The sequence below is a fragment of the Poromitra crassiceps genome (genome assembly GCF_964638095.1).
Source record: "Poromitra crassiceps genome assembly, chromosome: 23".
Taxonomy (NCBI): domain Eukaryota; kingdom Metazoa; phylum Chordata; class Actinopteri; order Beryciformes; family Melamphaidae; genus Poromitra; species Poromitra crassiceps.
This window is the reverse complement of record NC_139639.1, coordinates 22,011,510-22,027,103: the sequence shown is the minus strand read 5'-3', so window position 1 is coordinate 22,027,103 and position 15,594 is coordinate 22,011,510. Positions and strand designations below refer to the sequence as shown.

Here is a 15,594-nt window from a genome sequence, read left to right as displayed (position 1 = left end):
AGCAAGAGGAGCTCGCCGTTTCAACCAACAGCTGACTCAGGGGCCAATACTTTCTGCAGTTCGATACTACAAGTATGTAAGAAACAAATTATATCCAAGGTCCAAAGTTAATTAACTTATCCTTTACACAATTATTATCTCTGTGCAAACCTGGGCCTTTCAGGACCTGCATGCCCTGTTGGTAATCCAGACATGGGTGGTAGTGGTGAAATGTCCAGACGTTTCCTCAACGTTGTCATGATTTGTGTTTTTCCATAGTTTCCAAGGAGGTGGAAATTGTTTAAATCATTTTCCATACTCCCCTGACGCGGGTAGAAAGCCTCTGTACTGTACAGAACACATTTAGCTCTAAAACAACAATGATCTCCGCGTCAATCCTCACCTGCTCGAGGTCCTCCTCAGCAGTCCCAGGCGGCGCTGTGGATCTCAGCAGGCTTCTCTCTCGGTCTCACTTCACCCAGTCTGGCAAGCGCCCAGCGCCCACACCTGAGACACAGGGAGGGGAAACCCCATCAGTAAAGCACTGCTTCTCTCTTCTCTTGGTGTGCTGCTGGTATACGCGTATATGTATTAGGGGTGGGGGAAAAAATCGATTCACCTAAGTATCGCGATTTTTAATGTCACGATTTTTTGGATCGATCTTTTATTCCAGAATCGATAATAGCAAATTAAAAAAAAAAAAAAAAATTTTTTTTTTTTTTTTTTTTTTTTTGGGTGCTTGCAGTCAGGCCACTCACTGAACAGCAGGCCAGGCGCCGCCTACTGGTTTACTAGTGGTTTTATTACTTTATTAGTTAGTCTGAAGTAATAATTACACTTCAGGGTTAAAGTGGGTGCATCTCATTGTAAAATTGGACCCAAATCTGGCTTCAAACGGCCCAAATTTCACGCGCGTTGGCCCATATCGGCCTGGCCTGCTTGGTATCTAATGCCCAGCCTGAATTATGATCCCAGTCCGCCCCTGTTTTTAACTATATCGCCCAGCCCTACTCATGATATATAATATACAGTCTCTAGTGTATGATTCAACTTTTCCCATGTTCTAATCTAGTGTAAAAAAGCAAACAAACTGAAAAAATAAAAGAAAAAAATAAACAAAAATCGCAATAAATCGTAATATCGAATCGCAATAATCGTAGAATCGCAATAATCGTGAATCGCAATATATATCGAATCGGCACCAAAGTATCGTGATAGTATCGAATCGGGAGATAAGTGAATCGGCACAGCCCTAATATGTATGAAAGGAGTTCTTAGTAAGTGAGTTTTAGAAAAATGAAGCCAGCTGGTCTGCCACAGACTCAAGTAGTCAGTTGTGCCTTAATGTAAGCTGGGCAAAGTCCCGGAGCTCAATGTGCTTTCAGGCCCTCTGGAAAACTACAAATATGACTTCTAAAAAAGAATCCATAAAAAACGTGGGAATGGAGACACTCCAAAAGACTAGAGATGTAACAATATGACATTTCACACTATGCTATCTACCACCACAGCAAACCTGACCTTGCTGATGGAGAGACCTTGGAGTGTGAGTGTGTGTGTGTGTGTGTGTGTGTGTGTGTGTGTGTGTGTGTGTGTGTGTGTGTGTGTGACGTCACTGACGCGTGGGCGAGTGACAAACAGCCGGGCTGAACTACAGGGTCGTTCTCATAAGGACAAGAGCAACCAGGGATTACACCAGAGACCAAATATTCCGCAGAGTGAAGGCCGTGGGAGAAAGGAGCGACGTCAACACATTTTCCGCTTAGTTTAAGATGCAAGCTTGGCCACACACCGTCAGCACAAAACCGTGAAGGCACAGGACAGGAGGGCTTGAGGTTGAGGAGGCTACACATATATGTAGTACGCAGCGATGGGTCAAACCACTTCGGCAACACCAGCAACAAGGCTGACAGAGGGAGACCTCGTATAAACACCTTTGTACCAGAAACAAGTGGTACAGCCCCACAAAAAAAAGCATCTCTTCATCATAAACTAGAAATATTGTGCGCTCATTTCTAGCGCCATTCTGAGCATGCGCAGTTTAGCAAATGTGGTTCGGCCGCCTTACCTTGACAATGCTTTAATGGGAGCACATTATAAATCATTATAAGCACAGTCCAGATGGCAGAGGATGACTTGGTTTGGAGATGCATTCTGCCGGAGCCACAAACACTTCGACACGCGCCAGGTGACGGTACTGCTCGACCCAAACAAGCACCAACAACTTCACTTGTCAAAATAAATCCTCCGTTTAAAGTAATTATCTGGGACATTTTCATATGTATAAATCAACCTCCTTCTGTTCTTCTCTGATATTAACAACAATGATTCAATCTACGGCCTAGTGTCTACCCAATTCATGAAAGTGATGCGTTTACTTAGGGTTGCTTGCTTGTTTGCAGGGTTCCCACAGATTTTCATGGATAAAATGTAAAAAAAAAATATATGACATTTCAAGCATCCATAATCATAGAGGCGGTGACTCTGAATCAATAATACCAGAAATTATTACTACATTGATTGGACAAAGATAACTCTTTATATCAGATCTTAGGGCTTTAGAGTAACTGCATCACATTACATCGAAGCTATTGAAATAAAACATTGATTTTGCATTAAAACAAAAAATCTTGATATAAAATCCAACACCAAAATGTACATTTCGAGCCAAGTTATGTCAATAGTTACAGAAAATAAATTTGTCATAAAATTACACATTACCAACCTGGAAGGTTATTATCCATCCACTGTAACAATTTCATTATGCAGTGCACACAACAAAATTCCATTACTTTTCCAAAACATTCAAGGATTTTACTAATTCCATGACTTTTGCAGGCCTGGAAAATGAGATTTTGAAACTCCGTGACTTTTCCAGTTTTTTGCACGACCGTGGGAAGGAACCCTGTGTTTGGAATAAATTTGATGAGGAACCAGCTAGTTACCATTAGAACTTAGTAATAGCCACCATGGCTGAACAGACAAAGAAAGGGAGCGCGACCTACAGAAACTCAAACTTCATCAACATGAAATCCAAGAAAAAAGACAGTGGGTACGTTCGTAAATCCAACCTGACGCTCTACACTGAAATGAGAGCGCGGATGTACGGTACATTACAACGGGGCCCAATTTACGAACGGTCCAGTGTGCGCTGTGGCGCTCGGGGTGTGCCTATTTACGAACGCACCCAAAGTGACAGTACTGACACACTATGTTGAGTGGTGGTGATCTCTCTGTGGAAAGTGCAGTGTACAAACACACCAACAATGAGCGCTTACTACTAGCACCAAATGGAGACAAAAGTCCTGCAAATTGCCACTTTATATCATTTTTGGGGGGATTTTTATGCTTTTTATTGGGAGACATACACTGTGAAAGAAACAGGAATGTGTGTGAGGGAGAGTGGGAAGGACATGCAGCACAGGCCGGATTCGAACCCGGGTCGCTGCAGGGAGGACTGACCCTCATATGGTACGCGGTCTACTCGGTGAGCCACCGAGACACCCCGCAAATAACCACTTTAAAATGTAACTTGCGTCATTTGGTGAAAGCCTTACAGAAACATGAGTGCATTCATTTAGGCTAAAAGTAAGGGCAACCCTAGTGGAAAATCGAACTCTTAACCCTGGCTCTTTTAGCAACAAGCTCAAGAGCTACACAGCACCACACTTTACATACCAGTTTGACTATCAAAAATTATTGGCTTTTTTAGTGGGGTTATTAGTATGCAAAAAAAATATTCTAGGGCAAAAAGAACTAGAGTTGTCTGCTTCAGTCCACGCCATGAGGCAGGCTGTAATGTTGTTAATATGTGATGATATTAAATTATCAGTAAACAGCGTGGTGGCTGGGTGGGTCTCTGTGGAGCAAACAATGAAAACGTGTCATGAAAATGGCCATGCTGTTTTTAAGCAAATAGCAAAAACAAAGGGCACAAGATGATCTAATATATGGTTAGAGTGAATCGCGCCCATCTGACCTCACAGCTGAACAGCAGTAACATCCAGGCACTAAAGTGTGACCTTTTCACAAACAGCCTGTTTGTATGTTCTACGCCTTTAACTGACCTCCACCATCCTCAGCAAAGACATTTCCCTTTGCACTGTGTGAATGAAGACTCCCTAGAACCAACTCGCACCATGCGGGCCGGGCCGTGCGTGAAAAGGTGAACTATGGGAGCAACATACAGAGACACGCCTCCATGATGAGGATAGGAGCATGTCTCTGATTAACATTTAATTACCTGCAGAGGCCTTGAATAATGCATCTTTAGTCACAGGAAGTGAAGGAGTTGTATTTTTAAACATGTAAACTTGGAGTGAAGCTCCAAAGCAGATGAGTGTGAGGGTGTGTCGGAGAATGTGTTGAGATTAAAGTGCAAGATTCTGCCTAGACAGTTTGTGCAAGCCACAGGGTCTAGAAGAAAACATGTGCAATTTTATGCTACTCCCAACAACCTGATCCTCAACTCAACTGACTTTCAAGTAGCAAGACTGCATTACATTCATTGTCTGTTAAAAAACAAAATCAAAGAGGGACAGGCAATTACTTTAGAACAAGAAAATCGAGACTGGGCATGGCCGCGCACCCCACCTGCTAATGCCTACCCAAGATGCACCTCTTTCTATGAAAGCATGCTGTTGTTTAACAACATCTCTTTTGGAAATTAGATTAGATCAACGTAATTGCAAAGGGAATTACATTTTAATGTGTCCTCCTACCTCATTTTCTAGTTGTGTGCGTCAACATAAGCGTATAACTACATGGCGTAATGAGAGCTGGACCAGCGACTCAATTCTATTCTTGGATCAATTGAGCACTGCAGTTAATCCCCATTCACTACTACACCCTGCAACAGCCTTCACTGTGAGCGAGACATACTAATGAAACGGTCTAACATTGTACTACTAAGACGATAAGTTTTAACCATGCCTGACTGGACATGCATGACATGGCGGCGAAAATTAAATAAGACAGGGGCATACACTCGGAAATGCCAGAATGCTAAAACACACAGAGTTCATTAAGTCCTCTCTGTCAGAACGAGAGCCCATTTCCTTTTGTTGCTCCCGCCCTCCAGACAGTCTATTGGCCTCCTCCAGACAGTCAGCTGGCTGCGGCCACGCCGGTGCGGGCGCGGGGCTGCACACAGGAAACCTCAAATTATCACTTCCCCTCTTTAAGAATGGACTGACATCACTTTCTAACAACTTGATCGCATGACTGAATGACACATTATGTAATCATTGACGCCTAGACTGGAAGCGGACTGGGGAGTTGCCTCCCCTACTCCACTGAGAGTTTTTAGACGTGTGTGTGTGTGTGTGTGTGTGTGTGTGTGTGTGTGTGTGTGTGTGTGTGTTCCAGCAAGAATAGCTAGAGATTAAAGAAACTGAGATTAAAGAAGACAGAATGAGTCGCATGCCACAGGTTAGTATCCTCTCAAGAAATACTGTAACAGGTCACACTTGGATCTTCAATTTAACAAATGATCACTTATCTGACAAGACAACAGGGGATAAAAAGATAAATCCACTGAGATTTTAAGACAGGGAGAAGGTGAAGAGAGTATTATGGTCCTGTCACAGAGAAAGCTGTGTGGCTCCCTGCTTCACAGCTAATGTCAAATGCTATTATGGTACTCCTTTCCCCTATGTTTTGATCTGCATTTAAAAACCACAAGACCAAAAAAACAATACAGCAAAAAACACGCTGCCAGGCTGCCTTCAGGGAGAGATGTGTAATACTTTCTGAAAGCATACAGTAACCTACATCTTTGAAGGCTCTACTACTACACACACACACACACACAGTCTGAGCTTGTACTTGAATGGAAGTCTGTGTTGGATCAGACTAGCTCTAGTCAGTCTATCCCCGCAGGTTGGGATCCTGTTTTAAGATCCACTTTGATATCGTCTTCTCTTGCTATAGGTAAGAAACCTGCATAATATCAAATGTCCTGTATAAGCTTCATATCAGGTTTCCTTCTCACGGATCGGATTGCCCATGCTGGAGAGATGCCAAACAGGACCAGACAAGTAAATTATGGGTGGTACTGCCTCCACCTTTGATGTCTAGTATGTATTTCAATAAGATTAATGTGACACCAATTTGGGGGGGGGGGGGGGGGGGGGGGGGGGGGGGGGGATAACACTTGAACGATTATCTGACCAGGTCTTCCCCTTTAGGATATTATTCATATTAAATGTCTCCCTTGTGATGACTATTCCAGGTGGTATTGGGATGGGCTCACTTCTTCAAAAATCTATCTTCAGAGTTTGAGGAGGCCCTGCAGACCAAATGATGAGGCAGGGCAACAGAAGCCCTAGCACTCAAGAATAGATAGATGACCATTTGCTTGGATTATGCAACCATAAGTGACATTGTGGCTGTGCACAGGCCAAAAGTCGCCTAGAATGAGGATATCACCCAGAAGTAGACTAGGTAAATAAATCGAAAATTGGTCTGTGCTATATTACATAGAGTAGGCTAGCCGAGCACCATCAAAATCCCATACTAGTGAAGGTTTGTTTGCAGCAGAACTTGGATAGTTGTACTCAGGTTGTACTAGCTGGTTTGTGCTAGCTGAACTCAGTGTCCACTAACGTTAAACCCGGGGAAGGCCATGAATAAGTTTCCAAAACAGTTATCACCCAGTCACTTGCACAATGCTGTGAAAACTGGTAGCAATTTTCGGAGGGATAATAGTATCATTAAATAGTAACACGTTGTACCGGGAAAACCATGTAGCCGTTAGCAGCAGCAGCAGCAGCAGCAGCCAGCAGGGATTCAGCGGGCGGTCGTGCGCCGAGGAGCGGCAGCGACTTGCTGCTCTGACGGACAGTCACATATCCAGTCACATAATCATCACAGACCCGGTGGCTTTGTAGCTAACAATTTGACCGGTTACAATACACTCAAAGCCATCCCATAATAATTCCATCCATTTTACATAATCACAGATTGAAGCTAGCTTCTCATTGTTAATGTTTTAGTGTTTCCAGAGCTCGTCAAGCAGCTTCTCGGAACGCCCCACCAATTAACGTCGCTAGCGATAAATAAACAAACTAAAAATCTAACAAAATCAATCCATACTGCCTGTGGGTAAGCCAATATTTGCCGTTGCGATGGCGCTGTAACGTTAGCGCAACAACAGACCTGTGAAATGTCATGAAAACAAATTGAGTATAACGTTACTCACTGGAGGAATCCTCATCTTTACGCACAGTGCCACGAAACCCCGCCGCTGGTAACGTTATCCGTCATACCTGCGCTAATCGCCTTTGAACGCTATTTTGGAGTATCCTCGTGTGTAGACCACTACTGCCACAGTGCAAGTGGCAAAGTACAGCCCGTAGTCTACTGTAGTTGTGCGACAGCACGCAAGGATCCCTCCCCCAAGGTTTAACATGGGGAAAAATAAGGACCAGCGTCAAGACAAAAGAAATCATTTAACTTCCGGATAGGCGTTTCAAAATAAAACTCTCTGACAAACTCATGCAATGCAATTTATAGGCGCTATAGCATTAATATACAGTACGACTCAACAGATTTCAATCGATACTTCGATCCGGGTTTATCGCTTATTGTTTTGTACACCCCAGAATCTACGCTTTCTTATTTATTTTCCAAGAGATGTTTGTAACTTTTACTTTCAAGCAACAGATGGCTTCCGGTTTTGCTCGGGATAACGCTGGCTAGCTTAGCGCAGCTTGGGTTACATCCATCCAGCCGCAGCAGCAGCAGCAGCAAAGACATTTTGGCTCAAAGCTGGCACACGGTGTGCCCCACAGCTCGGTCCTGCTCATGTTAACACACCCTAGAGCCAAAATGGCATTCATCCCCTGTAACCTTGTAAGACAGTTTCCCTCTTCTAGTCAATTACAGCGCCCATTGATCAGAGTATGCAGCAAAGGACCGATGGAAACGACATGTGGTGTTAGCAGGAATGTCAGGGAGTGTAAACCTGTTTAAACTCAGTTAACAGATCTTCATGTACATTCGAGTTTACCTTCCTTTTTAGGATTAGATCAATCTTAATGGATTACATCCATAGCCTATTATTTTAGTAAATAGTATATAACCATAGACTATATAACTAATGCAAGTTTAAGGAAAAAGCAGTGTATTTAAACTTAAGATACTTTACCCATCTCCATTATCCACTCCTACATCACTGTGTTACTGTTACATAATGGTTCAGATGTGACCTATGAATTAGTAAACTGCTCATCAAAGCAAATATATAGAAAATATCAGTTTGTATTCCATTAGTTGGCAGGTGACAACTATAGACCCTTTTCACAGCAACCGTTTTGAGGTGGTAAAGCAGGTGTAACCAATACCATTAATGATGGTTCCATTGCATTAGTTGTTCCAGTGCCAGGGCCCTCATGAATGTTATTGGTTACACCTGCTTTACCTCCTGCTTTACTGCCTCACGTTTGCTGTGAAAACGGCCTATTCATCCTGCAGCCCACACCAAAAAATAAATAAAAAAATCTGAAAATCAAGTAATAAAAAGAAAATTCAGTAGCCAAAAATGTTTTATTAAATCCACAATCACCATTTCATGTGAGGTGAATTCTTCAAATCACTTTTACGGTACTTTAATAAACATAATCTCTTAAATACTAGCAACATGTAACCATGTAGAAAGCTTGTGTCCAAGTCCTTTGAGTGCTGCACAGTTCCTGGTGTTTCAGCGACTCCACAATGAAACAAAAACCTACTGTATCTGCATGTTGTTGTGCTGTTGCTGTTGCTGTTGTAGGTAAACTGAAGTGCTTCACCTCCGGAGACGATGCAGTGCAGCTCTTTAACAACCGTTTCTCCACGAGAGGAAATGCCCTTTGCGAGTCCACAAGAGGTAAAACGGTTGGTGGGGAAAAGGATTCATTAGTTTGCTTCGTTCTTCGAAGCTTCGTCAAAGTTCTCCACAAGATCTGCAAGATGGAGAACAAGGAGGAACGTCAGCCCACTGTTTGATAAAAGTGACACCAATTTTTCTTTTGAAGGTTAGGAAAGCAAGTAAATCAGACGTCGATTGATCAAAGCAAATTTTTCCCAACATTCTGAAGCTGAAGTTTCCTTACAAAATGGGACATCAACCATTTGAAAACACTGACTGATGCCAACACAATTATTACACCACAAAATTAGAACAAATTGGAACCAAAGACAAGTCCTTGGTTGACAAAATTGTAACACTTTCACAGACTGAATCCTCTATATTTAAGAGGCAATAAATATTGCGTGATTCGCACACTCCTTTCTAGCATCCCTCACTGCCTTGCACGCTCGCCCGCTCAACAGGCAGTGCTCACTTCTACTGTGCCCCATTGGTTTGCCCTCAAGGAAGACGTGTCCGTTCAACTGAAGCGCATTTGAACAGTTGTGTGGGACGTGGAACCCCTCGCCTTATTATAGTAGTGAGATATTGAATGATGAACTTGAATTCTTTTTTTCTTCTTTCCTTTTTTCTTTTACAAATTGGATGTCATATATAGTTTTGGAAAAGAGGTTGATATAATTTAGATCAGGACTTCCCAAACTTTTCAGACCAAGTACCACTATGTACCAACCCAAATTTCCCGGGGACCACTTCCACTGCGGATACCAACATCCCCCCCACCCATACAATTACCCTATGCGGATTTAACCATGCAATAGCACCAGAAAAAAATAACATATTGTAAGGCTACTGGACACACACACACACACACACACACACACACACACACACACACACACACACACACACACACACACACACACACACACACAACAGGCTGTGAAAAAGCAGACCCCTTTGAAAATGTTTTTTTCCCTTGCCAAAAATAAATAATAATAATAATTCAAAATGCAATGCTCTGGTGGACCACCAAGCGGAGCCCCCACAGTTTGGGAACCAATGATGTGTAGATAATCTTATGAGTTGACATTTAACAGAGGAAGAAGCTCTAATTACCACATGCTCTAAACTGGTATGAGTCATCACTATCAGAAAGAGGAATTAAAGCAAAGACAATTAGTGACGCAGCAGTCTGTACCTGGGACATCGTCGTCTTCCTCGTCAACATTTTCCTCCGGCCCTACCTTCAGATCCATTGCTGCTATTTAAAACAAGAAAACCAACATTAAGCAAATACAGTTGGGCTGCACATTGGCAACAAGATACATTCCTTGATAGTTACGGTATGTGTGCGCACTTGTCATCATCACCACTACTGACGTAAAATTCCATGGCTTTACATTACTTTTAGCCTGCATGCATTTCCATTACTTAAACATGTTTAATTCCTTCCATACATGTTGCTCCAAGATATAATTGGCTAAAACTGCCTACACTTACTGAGGAGAAGTTGCCACTGAACTAAAATCCCCCAAAATCATCCAAATGAATCATCTGAAGGTTAAGATGATATCTGATTGTGAACTTTACGACCCATTAAACTACCTCTAAATGCTCAGATTACGGTTACGGCTTTAATATATGCATGCATGGAGTGTGAATAAACAAACAAAACTGTAGTGAGGATGTAGTATGCGGTCTTCAACTGGGTTTCTATTTCAGGTGAATTCGACCTCGTCCTGACTGCGAGTTCACCGCTGCCAGGGGCGTCCTGGTGTAAACACAATGTCCTGGTTCGAGTCCGGCATGGGACATTTGTCATATGTCATCCCTTTTTCTCTCTACACTTTGAACTAGGGCTGGGCGATACTGATGAAACCAAACATCACAATTTGGACATTTTAGACCGAGTACTTCAATATCAATAATGTGACAATATTTTAGCGATGAGTATTCATGCTTTCGTATCTTTAAACACAAGATATTTTTTTTATTAGTAATGATAATCAGTCATTTGGATATGTTGAGCAGGTATAGCCAATCATTGTTCATTTTGCTCAGCCAGAACAGGAGTTCATAAAATTGTACCACTTTACTGTGCTTGCCAACACAGTTCAGGTCTTTACAACATCCGCTGACCTTCACTGTCAGAATACACAATTCTGTGAATATTCCTGATATTACAGGACCACAAGGAACCTATAAAGAAGGAAAAGACATCACTCAAAACATCACCCTATTCAAATGTTGCACTGGAGGCAGACTTTGGGGCCAGTTCTATTGAAGTGAATGGGGTGGGCATGGAAAGTCCCACTATAAACCATCATATCTGTGTCGTTTCACCTTTGATTGAAAAATGCTTCCACCAGATTAACGAAAACACATTACTTATGTGATATTGACTCATGTTTTTTTGTCTAAATGTTTGTGTTAGTTTTTCTTATTGTTGGTCTCACCTCAAGCCATTTTTGGTCCAAGATAGAGCTAGATTAGCTAACTACCTCATGACACATGACCGAACAGGGCATCAGTCAACATCCCGTAATGTGTTTTCTTTAATCTGGTGGAAGCATTTTTCAATCAAAGGTGAAAGGACACATATGGTTTATAGTGAGACTTGCCATGCCCAACCCATTCACTTCAATACAACTGGCCCCAAAGTCAATGCAAAATTCTCAAACGCTGTGATGTGAGTGATGTCTTATCCTTACTATTAAGGGTCCTTGCAGCACCAAGGAAACCCTGACTTTGTGCCTGTGCGTGCCTGTGTGCGTGTCTACCCACATTGCCGAGGGAACTGTTCGGCCAGCTTGCGCAGGCTGGTGAGGCTGTCGGCTCCCAGCTGGCTCAGGATGCCTGGCAGCATCTCGGTCAGCTGCTTGGTCTCGGCGTGGCCGGTGATGGCGAAGGTGTTGGCAGACAGAGAGGCCTGAACTTTGGGGTTGTTGAAGTGGATCACCGTGCCGTCGTCTTTTATCATGTTCACCTGAGAGGAGAATACCGTCGCATTTAGAGGCTCTAAACACTTATCCAGAGGGCAGGGTGATAATTCAGCATTCATATCATCGTTCAGTGGAATCATATGGTGATGATATGGTGATTTTGATATTGTGACACAATTCTGCTGTCTAAACTGATAACAAGCCAATTTTATTTAAAAACTGACATGGTGAGGTATGGGACACTTTCATGAGCTGGTTTCAAAATTGCAGCTTTGTTTGACATCACAACTAACATTACCATTGACTTCAATGGGATGAGCATTAATTTGATTTTGCATGTGATTTTGCATATGTGAGCCATATTGTTACAGGTTACCAACTGAAAAGGGAAAACCTTTGCTATCACTGAATGTCACAGTCAGATAAATATTATTACTGACCATGCGACAACAAAGCAAAGTGTCATAAATTAGATCTCAGATTATTGTAGTTTCAAAATGATAGTAAGTTATATTTATTTACTGCAAAACACAATAAGTCAAATGAGCAGTAGCACCAATGAAGGAGTGAATAATATTGCTGTGAAATTTTTTATTATCCCTTACTTCAGGGGTTCTTAAACTTTTCAAACCAAGTACCACTATGTACCAAACCAACTTTTCCAGGGACCACTTCCACTGCGGATACCTCCCCCATAGAATAAAATTTGATGATTTAACCATGCAATACAGGTTCAAAACAGACACACACAGACACACATACATGCCACCATTAGGCTGTGAAAAAGAGGATCCATTTGAAAATGTTTTTTTCCCTTATTAAATTTAGCCTAACTTTGGAACGTTATTTAGCAAACTTTGTGCCAAGCTAGCATATTGATATATACCAATCCATGCCTTAGGTCTTCTAATTTCATATGATACCAGAAACTTTACTCTGGCTTTAAAACTGAGCCCGCTACAGCCACTGAAATTAGATTTTCAAAATCGTGATATTTCCCGAATATCGCAATTATCTTATATCGAAAATCGGCCCAAGCCTATCTTTAAGGGTTAATGTGTATTATGTAAAAACTGTAGTACATACATACATAAATAACATGTATTTCTTTGCAGTGCTATGGTAGACCACCAGGTGGAGCCCCATGGACCACCACTGCTTTATTTTATCAGTGGTTGTGTCCTTTATTTTCTCCAAAGCACTTTGAGACAAACCTGTTGGTTAATAGCACCCTATAAATAAACTAGATGTGTTTACATAATTGGGGTTTGCTGAAGTTCAGTTCTCAATGTCCTTTATCTTGCCTGAAACAGGACAATGATAAAAGAGCCAAAAACAAAACTGCGTAAGTTTTCCTTTGAGGGAATTCGTTACCTCTTCTATTCCCGCAATGTTGTTCACTGCCAGTTTCTTCAAAGAGCTTTGGAGTTTTTTGTCATCAGCTGTCGCCGTCTTGTGAACGACCTTCTTCTTCCTGCGGGCTGTTCCCTATGGACAGAACAGGTGGTCATGTCAGTCGAGCAAAAAATAAATAAATAACGGAATTAAAGATGAGTGAATGACCCCAAATTACTGCCAGGTGAGACCTTTATATCTCAAACACTCTTCAACTCTTTTTTGTGTTTTAGTCATTATAAACAAACAATATTTGACTAAAACAGTTTTATAGTGAAACATTAACATAAGACTAGGCTAAAACAAGAAATTACAGAATAGTTGTTAAGTTACAACTATTCTGTAATTTCTTATTGACTTGACTTTTCTTCCTCTTTGGAAGTTTTGGCAGCACCTTTTCCAGTGCACTGTACTGATTACGATGCCATGCCACCACCATGTCCACATAATGACGCAATCGCAAATGATAGCTATCCACCGACTGCAACGCTTGTTAGAAAAATATTGTTTTCACTTGTCGAGAGCTGGAGGCGGATTGAAATTTGACGGAAGCGGCCACCTCGTAATCCTCTATGCCGGAAAAACCCTAAATTCAAGCACTTTCACTGACCTCTGTCCATTTACAAAAAGTTTTAATGCTTGATTTTTTCTTCTTCTCCAAATTCACAAACTTTCAAGGACGTGGGAACCCTGTAACACACACATCTGTTTGTAGGAGTGCAGGCAGGCCCCCTCTATCACATCCATAATACACAAAGGCAAAAAGCGCCATCTAGTGTGTGGACGAGATAAAGGTCTCACAGTGAAATGGGAACAATGCCACAGGCCACTGTTGAATGGGTCAATGCTCTCATCCATAAAGGGAATGCTGAGCTCAGGAGGAAAGACCTGGCAGATGCTGTGTGCCATCAGCCGAGCAGCAACTCAGCCAACTACAGGACACAACTGAGCGTTAAATCTTCAAGGCAAAGAGTGAAACTGCGATAGTATGTGTGGAGTGGGCATTTGATCAAGAATATTGTACAAAGTCATTGTAATGTTATCATTGCTAATATGAGGGTATATGCCCACTAATGAAACGTGAGTGTGGTACTGTACCTTTCCACCTATCCGGACTTGCGCCTGAAGTTTGGCAAGCTTCTCTTGATTCATGGCTCAATCTGTAATGCAAGAATAAATTAGATGATTCCCAGACCAACCTATTGAATAAACCCACCCAAGAGTGAAGTACATGTGGTTATTTGACTACCTAGTCTGAGCTAACTGCTACAACAATGAACGCCATACTACTACTACTACTACTACTACTACTACTACTACTAGTAATAATAATAATACTGTTTGTTTCATCTTTCGTACAAAATTGTAGCCCAAAGTGTTTCACACACAACAATAAATTAAAACAGGTAGGTAGCAAATAAACCAGTTAAACAAATAACGCTACTTAACCAGCAGTACAATAGTTTGTGTAAAATAAAACAGGAAACCAGGATTAAACAGGTTATTAAGACTAAAAGAATTAGGAAAAAATATGAATATGAACATAAAATCCATATGTAGCCTACTACCCTTAAGCAGGTTCAAAAAGAGTTTAGCCTAGAGACCTCTCATTGAGATTGTGCTAACTCAACACTCAGCCAAGCTGAACTGCTGAAACCTGCTACCGTTCATCAAGCTCTGCCAGGGGAACAGCATTTAGCTTGTTAGCTAGTTACTAGCTAGGTACTAGCTGGCTATCATCTGATTTGACAGCAAGCAGCGGCAAACTACTTGAGTTAAACCGATACCATACTGACAACACTGGCTGACACGGGTTTAACAAATGCAACTGGAGCTAAATTTAACTTGACAAATCTCTGCTGCTAGCTAAAAGGCTGGCTAACATTAGCAACTGGGTAAGGAGCACAGCAAGTGGACACGCTTTTGCTGGCTGGTTATTTATTGACAGACAGCTGACGTCAGCATCAAAATATGTGATAAAACGTATAGACTCGGATGTGTACTGCTAACTGAACTAACTCGTAAATGATTTACCTTTGAGAAGTATTTAAGTAGCGAGCAGTCCGATGGATTATTCTCTCCTGAAGCTGCTGTAGCACGGCTTGCTTCACTAGAAACCAAATCAGTGTCAAGTTCGAAAGGATAAAGTCGATTTTCCGGTCTAACCTTTCGAAATAAAATCTATATTGATTAACCACAGTATGTTGGATTTTTTTTAACAGGCAAAAAAATCTCTGTTCAAAAGTGATTATTTAATATATTTAATGAAAAGAAGGAATATGATATATAACTCTCCATCGTTTTAAAATGTAACAGATTTTGCGCTTAATTCATGCTTTTATTTGAAAGCAGATTCACCATGACTTCCGGTCTCATGCTACCTATTTCTGTTTGGTTTGACGCAGCTGCGGCTGCAGGAACACG

At 41.7% G+C, this 15,594-nt stretch overlaps 1 protein-coding gene across 2 annotated transcripts; it reads right to left on the bottom strand.

Moving 5' to 3' along the window:
* Window positions 1-8,513: 8,513 nt before the first annotated feature.
* LOC310796651 (transcription factor BTF3 homolog 4-like) lies at window positions 8,514-15,306 on the bottom strand. 2 transcript variants are annotated; one of them, XM_083658883.1, is made up of 6 exons: window positions 15,205-15,306; window positions 14,269-14,330; window positions 13,150-13,263; window positions 11,618-11,819; window positions 10,032-10,091; window positions 8,514-8,924 (listed from the first exon to the last, which is right to left on the bottom strand). In XM_083658883.1, exons 2-6 carry the CDS (start codon window positions 14,320-14,322, stop codon window positions 8,878-8,880), a joined length of 477 nt encoding a protein of 158 aa, XP_083515009.1. In that variant the 5' UTR covers window positions 14,323-14,330; window positions 15,205-15,306; the 3' UTR covers window positions 8,514-8,877. The 2 variants fall into 2 exon arrangements, with proteins under 2 accessions (XP_083515009.1, XP_083515008.1); XM_083658882.1 differs by having other exon boundaries at window positions 10,032-10,094; window positions 15,205-15,304.
* Between the last annotated feature and the right edge of the window lie 288 nt (window positions 15,307-15,594).